General features: G+C 37.4%; 2 protein-coding genes across 2 annotated transcripts in view; one reads left to right on the plus strand and one right to left on the minus strand.

Moving 5' to 3' along the window:
• Positions 1 to 15225, plus strand: part of LOC145254681 (pseudouridylate synthase TRUB2, mitochondrial-like) — a 175420-nt gene that overhangs the window by 85657 nt on the left and 74538 nt on the right. The window lies entirely within an intron of this gene.
• Positions 1 to 15225, minus strand: part of LOC145254680 (mannose-1-phosphate guanyltransferase alpha-A-like) — a 65865-nt gene that overhangs the window by 34246 nt on the left and 16394 nt on the right. Inside the window, exon 3 of the mRNA XM_080113325.1 lies at positions 11721 to 11824. Within this exon, the coding sequence (XP_079969451.1) occupies positions 11721 to 11824 (104 nt within the window). The remainder of the gene's footprint in view (positions 1 to 11720; positions 11825 to 15225) is intronic.

The raw sequence follows: 15225 nt of genomic DNA on the forward strand, positions 1-15225 counted from the left end.
TTAGTATACGTTACTAAGATAATCACCTGATATTTTTACATGTCATTATTTTTAAATTGTAAACTATGTGGTTACATTTTTAAGTTCACATTCCTGGTAACTATTAAATGTCAATAAATATCTTAATATTTTGATTATTCTAAAACATTTTAACTGACAAAACGTTTTGGCTTGAATAGTCATATCAGTACGTCTTCAGCATTACCAGTCAATATTTAACACCTTTATTCATCCCAAACAAGGCATAGAGTCACTAGGGTGAAAAGTCTGGTTGGGTTGTTTAACGGCATATCAATCTTTTTAGGGTTATTCAATGTCAAATTCAGTCATTTTGGAAAAAGCTTAGTGCTTCTATATTATACAAACGAAAAAATATTGAATTTTAAGCGAAACAAATGGTACCTACATAATTGTCAGGTCTCAAATAGTAACATATCCAAAAACCATGGAAAACGATAAGGTAGAAAAATAATTATTTTTTATTTTTTTATTTTTTTTTTATTACATTTTCACCCCAAACAAGGCACATTGCCACTTTGGTGTAGGGGCTACTATCAGGGGCAACAACTACTGGGGTACTATGTAGGGATTTGGGCAGCAAGATGTCAGTTCACGTTGCACTTGAACTTCTGCATGTCAGTAGAGTTAGGGAAGCAGGGACCTGGAATGGAATTCCAAAGTCTAGCGGTTCTGGGGAAGAAAATATTGGAGTAGAAAGATCTTTTACATCTAGGGATCTCTACAGTGTGGGGTGGGATTTAGCTGCCTGTTGGGTTTGTCGATGGTGTCTACGTCATGGGGGCAAAAGTGTCTGCAGTTCGCCAGATCATTCACCATTGAAATACTTGTAGAACAGGCAGAGGGATGCAACGTTTTGTCGATGGGACAGAGGCTGAAGCTTAGATGCCAGTTCAGTGCCTATCAGATTTGTGACTCTCTTTTGAACCTTGTCAAGGAGCGAGAGACTAGGAGCCGATGCACCAGCCCAAATATGACAGCAATACTCCATACATGGGCGAATGGTTGCCTTATAGAGGTACAGGATACTTTCGGGTGTTAGTAGTTTTCTAGCACGGTAGAGAGAGCCCACCTTCCTTGCAGCGGCCCTGGCAATGCCCTCGATGTAATTGTTCCAGCTCATGTTTCCTGTGAACGTTAGGCCAAGGAGTTTGAAAGGCATACTCTCAGATAAAGAGTCGTTAGCCATTGCAATAGGTGATAGAGAAGGTTTCTTGTAATTATTGAATGAAACTAGTTTAGTCTTGGCGGAATTGAACGTGACCATCCATTTTTGTCCCCATTCCACTACAGATTGGAGGTCATCCTCTAGTGTTTCTGCCATTTCTTTAGATATGTGTTCATTTGTTTTCCTGTCGTGCCTGTTATAGAGTGTGGTGTCATCAGCATATATACCCATCTCAGAGGCAATTTTGTCGGGGAGGTCATTTATGAATATTAGGAACAGTAGAGGTCCAAGGATAGACCCCTGGGGCACTCTCGCATTTATATCATATTGTTTAGATGTACGACCGTAGAGGACAACCTGGATTTTTCTCTTATCTAAGAAGGATTTAATTATGTTAAGTATTCTACCAGTGATACCGTATGATCTAATTTTCCTGAGGAGACCCTCATGCCATACTCTGTCAAAAGCCTTAGATATATCTAGAGCTACCGCTCTGCCCTCCCCTGCTTTGTCCAGTGAATGGTATATACGTTCAGAGATTACAGTTAGGATGTCTGCTGTGGAACGGGCTTGTCTAAATCCATATTGTTGGTCAGTCAGAAGTTTAACATCTGTAAGGTGATGGACTAGAGCATGGTTAATTAAGGTCTCAAATATTTTGGCAAAAAGTGGGAGGAGGCTAATGGGGCGATAATTTAATGGGTCAGTTCTTTCGCCAGAATTCTTGAATACTGGTACCACAGAAGCAGTTTTCCAACAGCCCGGAAAGCAAGATTCATTAAGGCATTTGTTGTAGAGTTTGGAGAGAACTGGAGCTACTTCGGCTAAGCACTTTTTTTAATAGCACAGCTGGGATGAGATCAGGTCCACATGCTTTCTTGAAGTGTCAAGGTTTTTTATGATAGCATGCACCTGAGCAGGGGTGATTTTCAGATTGTCTAGCGTGGCGTCTGTCCGCATAGGAAATTCAGGTAGGGAGTGGTTGGAAGGGTCCAGTGTGGAGTTTGAGGCAAACCGACTGGCAAGCATGTTAGCCTTTTTGGTTGCTGAGCAAACAACCTCATGATTGTTGGTTAGTAGGGGAATTGTTGATTGCCCATTATTTACTACACTGTTGTAGATTTTCCAGAAGTCACGAGTTCCTAGTTTTTGTGCTTCGATGCATTTTTTTTTATGAATGATAGTTTTCGAGAAAGTTTATAATGGGGAATAAATTTTCTCTGAGATTTTGAATTACGTTCGTCACATGACATAAACAGAACTTAATTATCTCCCCTGCCAACCTGTTTCTTTTTTTTTGTTTTTTTTTAGTAAGCGTAATATAGTGATTTTGCTTCCTTTCACAAATTTTTTTTTCCATTAATAATTATTTTTCCTACGTTATCATTTTTATAACAACAGATTTATGATAAGATTGATCTCCAACGTAAAATCTGACCAAACGCAACACATCTGGTTAGCGGATTTGGTAAAAGCAGTACACTTGCCCAGTACAAAGATTATCCTAACGCCAAATCGATTACGCTGGTATGTTCGTGTGGAACGTTCATCTTTCTGGATAAACCGTTGCAGAAGGATGGATGTCCTAAGATGCAGGAAGGTGACCTGACCAACAAAAACTTGGAGGCAAGCGATTGGGTAAGACTATACAGTGTAAAGTTCAGATTGCTAACCCGTGAAAAGTGGAGATTGAATTTTCATATCAGAAAACATTTTAACCCAAGCAAAGGAAAAGTGATGTTAAACCTATCGAAAAAGAACTGCAAAATAAAACAAATCTTAATAATAAAACTTCAGTTAGAACCAAGATGCATATACTTATATGCCTGTGTAAAAAAAAAAAAAAAAAAAAATTAATATTTTTTTTAATTTGCATGTCTAAAAATAAAAATTACAGGACAACAGGCTTTCAAGTATACAAAGCATCAGTGGTTGAGATGTTTTTCTAAATTGGAAAAAAAAAAGGTTAATCATAAATAAATAAATAAATAAAATAACTAAAGAAAAATAAATAAATAAATAAACACCTGCCCATCCTCCCTGAAACAATCTACAGGTGATGATTCATTGAATTTCATCATGTAAGAAAAGCTGGAATTTCCACTTTGAGCAACCAACAAGTCACAATGGGTTCACTGACAGGTGGGGGCCTCAATTGCTTGCAGCATGATTACATAATAGGAGGAGTATTTTATTGTTGTATAATTATGTGTGTGTGTGTGTGTGTGTGTGTATATATATATATATATATATATACATACACACACACACACATATATACATACATACATACATACATACATATGAGAACAAGTAGTTAATAAAACATGTTAAAAACCCTTTGAAAAAGAGTTAAAACATTTAATTTTAAAAAGGAAAGTGGATAGTTCTTAATCCGCAGAGTTTCGAAGAAATACTTTCCTTCTCATCAGAGGGTAGAATTTAGCAATATGTGGGATCGGATTTTACTTGCAAAAAGTATTTGATGAAACTACAAGTAAGTCATAGATCTTACTTGGTAACAAATAGCTATTTACTATGCCTCCCCACGGGACAGAGTTAGACACCAGGGTCGTTTTTTAACGTGGAAAAAAGGTACAAAAATAAAAATTGTCTCAGTCGTGAAGGATTTCTCCTCCACCGAAAGAGAACAAGAAATAGAAGTACAGCATCTGAAGAACAGATACTACACTTTGATCTCGTCCCGAAGGCCAAGTCTGGTGGTGGGTAAAATATTCAATAACAGTAAAATCCAAAAAAGTTAAGTTTTCATTTCCACAAGTAAATTATTATAAGCTCTATTTCCTATTTGGTTTTATCGAGCTTTTACATCTGGTTGAGATTACTTTATAAATATTAACTCTTCAATATTTATAATATACTTTAGTTTTGCCATCTTGGATTATTTTGGTAAACTTAACTGTAATTCTTATTGCATTATTTATATATATATATATATATATATACTAGCAGAAGTACCCGTCGTTGACTGGGTTCAAAAACAGGCTACAGAAAATGGACTGTGATTGATGAAAGTATGATAGGTTATGAAAAGGAGGGGGTTGTAAAGCTTTGTTTCCATTCGTAGCCAAGAGTGACTAACAAAATGATGTTTCCTTACAAAGAGAAAATGTTATATATATAATAATATAAATATACAAAAAATAAATGTTACCATAGTCAATAAAAGTTACTTTTATGGTAGAAAAGTTCATTGGTTTGTATTTTTAAGTAGTTTGTAAAAAAAAAATTTTTTTGTTTTAATTCACGAACCAGTTTAAAAAAAATCAAAATGGCAGCGACTTTGAAATGGAGAGCCCCGTTTTCAATTTGAAGGGGCATTTGAGCATTCTGTGTTAACAATTTAAGAGAGTTCCGTCAATGTAAGGAATATTTATAAACATATTTTAATGTTTTCCGTTATTTTGTGCTTGAGGAATATTTGATTATGGCATGTGTAATTTATATAAAAATTCATTTAAGTAGTTATCGCTTCAAATTTCATTTTAATTTCGGTTCGCTGAAATTATTTCAAGTAAAGAGCATTAAAAACTATTTCAAAAAAAAAAAAAAAAAAAAAAAAAAACATGAACTGAACTTTTATTGACTATGGTAACATTTATTTCTTGTATATTTATTTTTTTCAGGTAGTCATTTGTTGGCTTTTCTGCTAAACACTCTTACGAAATAATATTGACGAAATATCGAAAAACAAAGAAACAAAAACAGTTTTGAAAAATAATGAAGCTTTACTTTAGTAAAATAATCCGAAACAGCAAAATGGGATATTAAAAAAGTAAACACGTAATTACTTTAGTTTTTTAAAGCAAAGAATCGATATAAATATGAATAAGAAGAAAATGGTGCCCTTTTCAAGCAGAACAGCTTCGTTTCAGTTTTACAGTATTGAATGGTGTAGTATTGCGCTGTCGGATTCAGGTTTGTACTATTGTAATGTAAAGAACACGCAGAAAGGGTTGTAATCAACTGAATTCCTTCTAGTACACTGACAAAAAAAAGCTTAAACAGATATGTAAATAACAATAAAAAGGTTATGTAAAGGTTTTTAAAAAGACACATAATCACGTGAGCAGGATTTTTTCCTTCTTTTGACATGATAACAAGTAACGTTCTTATTTTTTATTATTTATCTATTTTCGAAAGAGTGCCACGTGCAAGTGGAGAAGGAAAAAAACAGAGTTATGCAAAATTTGTGTCAAGAATTGTCTAAAGTTTCGACTTTTTTTTTTGGCTTTCACTTTAATAAGAATGTGAATTTATGAGGTGAATTTATTGGACACAATATGATTCAACCCAAAAAAATAAATAAAAGCTAACATGAATTAAGATTAAAGTTAAGGTGTTATTGTGGACCCTCACCCCCTTTAAAAAAACCTTGTTAAACTTTGTGGCATATTTACATTCTATGGAGGTCAGGCGCGAATGAACACCCCAAAATTTTATTTATACCATATTTCTTCAAACTGAAACATAATTATCAAAGTATACTTACGCAAATAAGATATGAAAAGTCTTTGTTAAAGCTTGTGTCATATTTCCATGGAGTACAGGTGCGAACACAGACCCCACAATTTTATTATACCATCCCTATTTAAGTTGAAACATACTTATCAAAGTATTCTTATGTCTTCTTCTTCTTCAGTAGTCCGTCGCTGACGACGATGACGTTGCACCATGCCTAACAGTCCCAGATAGATTACGCCTGATGGACTCGCTGGTGACTGTGGAGTCCAATTCGTGAATTGCATACACGGCCGCAGGCAGCACAAGGGAAGATGCTGTCTGCCCGCTGCGCCACGTGCCTTTGGTGTCTTCTTCGCTCTGCTCGGTCGTTATAGGTGGAGGTGAAAGTTTCCAAGCCCTCTTGGCAGATGTTTCGCCATTTTCTCCGATCAGCAGCAGCATGTTCGATGCCGTTGGATTCTATGCCACACTTTTTCAATGATGTTTTTAGTCCCTCTGCAAGTTCCCCGTAGAGGGCCTTGCGTGGGAGCCTTTCTGCTGGCATCCGGATGGTGTGACCAAGCCACCTAAGTTGTCTATGAGTTAGAATTATTTCAAGTGGGTCCATTTGAGTGCGCCTGCGTATCTCATTGTGTGGCACCCTGTGCCACCATTTTAAACCTAGTATACGCTGTAAGCAGTTGGTATGAAATGCTTCTAGCTTTTTCAGGTGGCGTCTATAAGGCACCCATGACTCGCTGCCATACAAGAGGATGGAGAGACAGATTGCTCTATAGACAGAAACCTTGGTGGTGGTGGTGGTGGTGGTGAGGTTACGGTTCATAAAAACTCTGTGCGAGAGTCTACCAAAGGCTGCAGCAGCCAGACCAATGCGCCGTTGGATCTCACTTGTTAGGTCACAGGAGTCAGTGAGCACTGAGCCAAGATAAGTAAACTCTTGAGTGTTTTTCAGTGGCTGTTGGTTGATTGTGAACATTGGTGGTTCCTGACGGTGTTCACATATGTTAAGTGCCTCTGTTTTGTTGATGTTGATGGCTAGACCAGCTCGGGAGTAAATGTTGGAGATAGTGTTGATGGTGCGCTGAAGACCCTCTTCAGATGAGCTCACCAGAGCTGTGTCATCAGCGTATTGCAATTCATGGATTGCTTCTTCTGTCACACGTGACCTGGCATGGAGGCGACGCAGGTTGAAGAGGTTGCCATCCAGCCGGTATGAGAGGCGGATCCCATCAGCAGGATGGATTTGCTGTTTGGCAACATTGGAAACCGCAGCAAGAAAAAGATTAAACAAGATGGGCGCAATGACGCATCCCTGCTTCACACCCGATTCTACCAGGAAGGGCTCAGATTTTAGTCCTGAACTGGAGACGCGAGCCATAGATCCATTATGGAAAGCCTTCAGGACACCCAGAAATATTGGTGGGCAGCCAAATTTGACGAGTACCTCCCAGAGCAAAGGGGTTCACAGTGTCAAATGCCTTGGCGAGATCTACAAAAACCATATATAGATTTTGGTGTTGCTCGACGCTTTTCTCCTGGAGCTGTCTTGCAACAAAAACCATGTCAATCGTGCTGCGCTCCTGTCTGAAGCCACACTGCGATTCAGGTAAGACTTGATTGACAATGTGTTGGATGATACGAGACAGTAAAATTCTAGTGACAACTTTCCCTGAGGTTGACAGGAGGGAAATGCCTCGACTATTGCCACAAATATTTCTGTCACCTTTCTTTTTATATATGCTGATGATATCTGCATCCTTCCATTGTTGTGGGCAGCAGCCTGACTCCCAGACATCTTGGATGATGTTATGGAGACAAGTGGTAATGGCATCTCCGCCATGCTTAAGAAGCTCAGCTGGTATGCCATCAGGGCCAGTGGCTTTATTATTCTTGAGGTTGTTAACTGCACGGCTAACTTCATGGATAGTTGGTATTACATCCAATTCTTGAATTACAGGAAGGTCAGGAAGATGGTCAAGAAAAGTAGGGTCGATAGGGTTCTGCCTGTTCAGTAAGTCTTGGTAGTGTTCAGCCCACCGATTGAGTATGGCAGTCTTCTCAGTATAGAGTATGGAGCCATCAGCACTACGGACTGGGCAGAGGCTATTGTTCTTTGGCCCATAGGCTGTCTTAAGGACATTATAAAATTGATGTTGGTCCCCCATATCAGCTAAACCTTGGATCTCAGTTGCAAGATTGGTCCACCATTCATTTTGCATTCTTCGGGTTTCCTGTTGGACTTTTGACCGAAGCTCGGCTAGCTTGGCACGTGATGCTGGAGTTGGATTTGCAGTCACTGCTTGCTGTTGCCGATTTTTTTCTTCAATTAGTTGATGAATTCCATCAGACTGCTCGTCAAACCAGTCTCTATGTTTTCTTCTTGAGAATCCCAAAATGTCCTTGGCAGTATTGAGGAGGACTTCACAGATGCTTTCCCATTTTTCAGTTAAGAAAGCTGTTGTTATGGGATCTGCTGCAGGAGTTGGTAAGGTAAGACATTCAGCCAGTTCGTTTTGTAGAGCAGCTCGTGTTGTAATGTTGTTGAGAGCTTTGAGGTCAAGATGTTTTCTGGGAGCTTGACGGCGAGCTGGAGGCCGGATCTTAAGAAGGAAAATAGAGCGGACAAGGCGATGATCTGTCCACCCATCTGCTCCCCTCATGGCTCTGATGATTCTCACATCTTTCATGTCATTACGTCTTACAATAACATAGTCAAGTAGGTGCCAAATTCTGGACCTAGGATGCATCCAGGTGGTCTTGAATTTGTTTTGGAGCTGGAACATGGTATTTGCTCCCAACATAATCTGTCCATCACAAATATTCTTATGTACATGTACATCTATATCAAAAACCCTTGTAAACGTTTTTTTTTTTCATTTTTCATGTGGTGAAAACCATCATATCAGACAATTGCTATTCATTTGGACATTCCCTTTTTTATGGAGCCTTGCAGCCAAAGTTAAGTGCAGGATTTCATTTTCCTTATGGTGAGATGTTTGGCCTCATTAAATTCACACACCTGTCACATAACTTTTTAATCGTTTAATTTCATCTCCTCTCATTTCACTGCCTTCGTAGCGTCGAGGTAAGTCATCACGCTTTTTTTGTTTTTCGCTTTCGCCTCAAGGATTCGGGTTTGAGCCTAACTCCTTCCCCCCCATTTTTTTTTTTTTTTTTCAACACCCGGGCAACGCGGCTAAGTTTTAACATCGTTCATCCCCCCCCATCACGTTCGCTGTTTTTATTTTGTTTTTCCGATTTTTTAAAGAAGTTTTTAAATATTTTTTATAATATTTGAACAGGATTATTACTCCGCTTTGTTTTGATCCCCCCCCCACATACACCTCTAAACACCTGGGCAATGCAGGGCAACGCAATAACAAGGATGAAACGCGGAACATTCTGTGTAGCTTAAATTGCTATATATATTTTCATAACTTACTATCTAGTTCTAGCAAAGAAAACTTGGAAGACAAAACCACACAGACTTAGATTTAGAACATAGTATGTATGTATGTATGTATGTCAGGTCATGTCATGTGCTACTGGTACCATGTAACCCAGTACTACCTGCCTCATGGTCGGGTCACCGGCGACTAAACTGGTTCCCCCACCAGACTTGTTTGGTGAAGATGGCGGCTAGTCTCCCTGAAGGATTAAAAACAAGACCTTCCAAAGGGCGAATGAACTCTTTTTCTGGGTCAACGGCCAACTAGCACCGTGTATATTTGTGTGTGTGTGTATATGTGTATTGGGGTGGAGAGGGCTCCCGTAAGCCGTGGTGAAGGCAACCTTTCTAGGAGAAGCAAATCTCTGATTTAAAAAACCATAAAGTGGAAGACCATTACCCGCATTAAGCTGGTCTGCAGTTTAATTTGTTGCTGGCTATCTTGCTCTTGCTTGTTGCTGGATCTCAACTTTTTGAACCGAGAGAGAGAGACTTAGCTGTCGTACAAAGCTAAGACTCTGTAACATCATATTTGCATAGATACTCCCTCAGGTATTTGGGCTCATGGATTTTAAATGTCTGAGGGAGTGGCACTCGTCTGACAAGACGTTGCAATCATCATGTATGTATGTATTTTCCTTATAAAAAGTGTTATTTTTTTTTTTAAATGAATAGAATATTAAAATATTCGATTTAGAACGTTTTAGCAACAATCTGGAATAATCAAGAAAATTCCGTGCAGAAACCTATATAAGGATGCTGCACTAGCAGACATGTCAGTTGTTAATTTGTTAAGTTGCTGTATTTCTGTTAAGAACTCCTGTAATGTTTCTAGGGTGAAAATCCAGCCGCAAAAAACTCCTTAACAGTCAAACTCAGCCTCATTTGAAGAAACTGGAATTTTGGTAAATACAAAGATTCCCATATATTTTCTCGGTGACCAAAGAATTCTATTTTAATATTCTAATTAGATTTACTCATACATAAAAACATTTGATTTAAAGTTAGTCATTCTTATCCCTTTTTTTTGCCATCAACACCAAAGACCTTATAATCGTTTTCAAAGCTAGCAACAGTAGCACTAACGAAGTGTATTTACTTGTAAATATTATTTGTATGTCCCGTCTTGTATTAAAATAGATATTTGTTTATTTTAACTTTTGAGTTTTTATTAGTACTTCTTTTTTTTTCTTTTTTTTTTTTTTTTTTACATAGGCATCATCACTTATCAAGGCCGAAAGACCACTCAAAGATAAGGGTTAAGAGTGTACAGTAAGTCACTTGAACAATATAGTAATTGTTAGTAATGGAAATTCGGTACATTTGTTAAATTAAGCGGAACGGCTCATCAAGAACTTGTTTACATTGGACTTGAAGACAATCAGATTAAAAGTGAATTATATGCTAAAAAAGATTATATAAAAAGGATCATCTTTATACCATATAGTATTATTGTGTATAGAGTTTCAGTAATTATTTCCGTGTTCAATACATGAATCGGGTTTTGTAGTAAAGTATATTTATGACAAATTTGCTTGTTCAAATCCTTGGACAGACATGTAGCAAAGACAGCTGACCTGCTGAACCATGAGAAATGGCAAGTGAGTTTGAGTGATATCAGAAAACATTTGATCTCTGAAGACGGAGAAAGTGACATTAAATGAATAGAAGATGATGATGACGATGAAGAAGAAACTTGTATTTATTAATAGTTTGCCCATGACAAATAAAGTGATGTATCCACAGATGAAACACTGTTCCTACACAAATAAAAATGCACAAAATGTCTTAACAACGGTAACCTCCCTATAAGAGAAATAAGGAAGAATTATTGTTTTTATTTTCGACGACGTGTTGATACGAGAGTTGTTGCAAAATCTTGTGTTTGTGACAAAAAATTATGGATTTATGTTTTGTCATTGCAGAATTAAGCATAAGGGGCTACTATGATAGAGTTTGGTTGGATGGTTATTTTTGTTTTACAGCATATCAACCCTTTTCAGGTTATTTAATGCTGAATCCAGTGATTTTGGAGAAAAATTTTTTTAATAGAATATATCTGTTTTTTTCAAGTCGGTTTCTATTTAAACCCATAGTTGGGACCCTAACAGGTACTACCACTCTGGGTCAGAGTGGACCTGGGAGCAATGGCAATTAAAGGGTGGCTCCACACTCCCCAAAGGCCACAAGCTGGGGTCTCACCATTGGATATAGTTTAAGGTCGTATCCAGGACCACTGTGATAGAGACCAGATTTAGGCGGAGTGGGAGAATTGGATAGAAAGATGATTGTCCACATTATATTTATATTTCTTCATGTTGGTATGATCAGGCAAGCAGTCAGAGAAAAAATGCTTTTAGAATAGAAAATCTTCCGGCATCTACAGATCTCTCATGGAAGCGTGAGATTTTACTGATGTTGGGAAGGGATGGGGGGGGGCTACAAGAAATATTTATCGAGAGTGTTACAAATTCATTCTAGCCTATAAAATACAAGTATTCCCTCCAGTCTCAAGAAATGTTCCATAGGGAGTCATCACCCTTAAAGTTTGTTACCCCAGGACATGAAATAGAGAAGATTGGCAAAAATTTGATGACTTACCGAATTTGAATTTTGAATTCTTGCTTGCATTCTTCAATGAATTTTGTCAAAGGTTCATTGTGTTGGTAGAAACCAATCAGAAGAATTTCTTTCAAGTTTGGAACCTGCGGGCGGAAAAGAAAATACAACAGAAGATTTACTTTTTTTGTTGAAAAAACTTTTATAAATTTCTATCTTTATGCATCTCTAGTCGCATTACTTTTCGGATACCCCACAAATGTCTAATTCATGCACAAACCTTTTCAAATTATGTTTTTATGAAAACATGATGCCTAAATATATTATATATATACTAGCGGTCAAAACATTACCAGGCAGAAGGACTAGTCACATACTATTTAAGATACACCGAATACCCTAACTTGCTGCGAAAAGTGATCGCATGTTGGAGTTAGGGAAGGATAAAACACATCCATCTTGGTCTATGAAAATCAAACGTGAAATAACATGCTTTTTCTTTTTTTTTTTTACATAGGCATAACCACTTATCAAGGGCCAGAGACAACTCGAGGATAAGGGTTAAATGAGAAATAACTTCATAGCTTCAATGCTTTTCATAATTGAAAATAAATTAAATATAAACTACATAAATAAATCAACTTTAAATAATATTTCTAAATAAAACAATTAAAATGATTCTATTAAAACAAATATTAACATCGAGCTAATTATTAAAATAGATTTTTGTTAATGCAATATGCAAATGAGAGAAAAGCACGGAACATACCAGTGAGCAACACATGATTGTTTTAGACAAAACTGTTGTCAACTATTAAGAATTGAAACTAAATTAAATGGAAACTAAATTAAATGGAAACTAAATTAAATCAAAAATAAATTAAATCAAAAATAAATTAAATCAACTTTAAATAATATTTCCAAATAGAACAATTAAAATAATTCTATTAAAACAAATAACATGGAGTTAAATTAAATGATGGAGTACTGCTGCCACATCTGGGCAGGAGCTTCTAAAAACAGCCTATTCTGCCTTGACAAAGTACAAAATAGACTTCGTGACTTATGGGGGATGCCCTTTTTTCTTCCCTGCAACCTCTCTCCCACAGAAGAGACGTTGCGAGCCTGTCTTTGTTTTATCGTTATTTCCATAGCAAGTGCTCGCCTGAGCTCCAATTCCTGGTCCCCTCTCGCCAATCTTTCACAAAAAACACCCGTCTAGCTGAAACCACTGTCAATAATTTTCCCCACTCTTTATCTGTACCTAAATCAAAACGTAGATTCCATGAACAAAGCTTCTTTCTTAAAAGTGCACCCCTGTGGAACTCTCTTCCGTTTGCCTGTTTCCCACCTGACTACACAACTTGGATGTCTTCAAGTCTAACATAAACAAATTCCTGATAAACCGCCCCCTTAAGTAAGACACTTTATCAAATCTCCAAATCTCCATTACTAACGATTACTACGATATTATCCCATTGATTACTGTACACGCAATAACCCTTATCCCCGAGTGGCTTCCGGGCCTTGATAAGTGGTGACTACCATGTAAAAAATAAATAGATTTTTATTAATGTAATATACAGATGAGGGTATTCATTGAATGTAGATTTCTTCTGAATAAAAAGTATATATAAAAATCATGTTGGAATAAAATAATGAAAATTACTTTGTGAAACTAACTTTTGTACATATTAAACTGTGAACAAACAAATACGACTTTATTATAATACAAGTTTCATGCAAGCAAGGATGTCTGGATGGTCCACAGAGTTTTATAACAATCTAATATAACTTACGGGTAATTTACAGGGTTTATTTGGTTATTTTTATCAGAAAATTAATGTGGGAATTTTCTTTATCTTTTTAGATTTTCACATGCCAGATATATGTACATGCCAGCACATCTCCATCAACGTCCCTGTCATGTGGCTAGCATTCAGGTTGAACTGAGCCGATATCATATTGATGGCCAAGAGTCTACATAAATGTGATTCAGGACCTCATCAGCCGAAAGTGCAATACAATTTACTTATAATTAAAACAGTATTCATTCGGGGTGGTTTGAATCAACTCCATCCAGCCTCACTACTGTGTCACTCTAAAAGACAGACCAAGCCTGAAAATTTGGTCAATGATTGGATGATTGGGGGGCCCAGACTGCTGGGCCAACGGCAAATTCCAGACACACGAGGGCAGAAATTGGATTTCAGGTCAGTTTTTCGTTGTCCACTACATTAATTTTCCCATCCTGTAGATGAGCGGAGGCAATTCCTTTATAGCTGAACCCTCCCAGTTGATGGCGGAAGGCATGACTTTGATTTGGCAGAGGGAATAAATTTTATAAGGTAAGCATACAAAGTTATTTGAGATGAAGTGTTGCCATTTCATATGAAGGATGACAAACAGTGGCGATCAAAAATTTCCAGTCGCTTGATATCTTCCAACTCTCAGAACTATTTGCTTAGGTGCTGATCTCAGCGTAGTAACACAGATATTCCTGCTGAGTGAGGAGGCCTGTCACATAAGAATTCAGCACTAGATTTCCCATAATCCCATTCTTACAAATCTCTTTTTCTCGTCTGACCAGCATGTAGTGACTACACATATTGGAGGTGTGTGTGGGGGGGGGGGCACCTCCTTCTTTCGACGCAAAGAATTAGCTCAAGTAGCCTAGCTAGGGTAAAACAAGACAGTTGTAATCATTTTATTAATATATAATGTATAATATTGTATAATAAATAGTAATGTTCTTTTTTCTACAAACTTGTGTTGTGTGTCATTTATCACCACCCAAGCAGACATCAGAGCCACAAATTAAGATCAAGCAGACATCAGAGCCACAAATTAAGACCAAGCAGACATCACAGCGAGAAATTAAGACCAAGCAGACATCACAGCGAGAAATTAAGACCAAGCAGACATCACAGCGAGAAATTAAGACCAAGCAGACATCACAGTGAGAAATTAAGACCCAGCAGGTATCACAGCAAGAAATTAAGACCAAGCAGACATCAAAGCGAGAAATTAAGACCAAGCAGACATCACAATGAGAAATTAAGACCAAGCAGATATCACAGCGAGAAATTAAGACCAAGCAGATATCACAGCGAGAAATTAAGACCAAGCAGACATCACAGTGAGAAATTAAGACCCAGCAGGTATCACAGCAAGAAATTAAGACCAAGCAGACATCAAAGCGAGAAATTAAGACCAAGCAAACATCACAGCGAGAAATTAAGACCAAGCAGACATCACAGCGAGAAATCAAGACCAAGCAAACATCACAGTGAGAACAAACCAAGAAGTAATGAGCTGAACTAGACATCAACCAAGCAGAATGCTGAACTTAGTCATTTTTTTTTATGCCTCGTTCACTGTGCACTCATGGGGGACCATGCATGCTCCACTTGTATCATATTAAATAATAACTCTTTACGGCTTTTAAATTTTCAACTAAGATGGTTGTTGTCTTGTCCATTTTGCTTTTGGCTCGGCCTGCCTAATTTTAAATCATCGCAATTTTTTTTTTGTGTGTATGGGGGCA

Source organism: Euprymna scolopes, chromosome 30, assembly GCF_053919585.1.
Source record: "Euprymna scolopes isolate OS-2025 chromosome 30, ASM5391958v1, whole genome shotgun sequence".
NCBI classification, from domain to species: Eukaryota; Metazoa; Mollusca; class Cephalopoda; order Sepiida; family Sepiolidae; genus Euprymna; species Euprymna scolopes.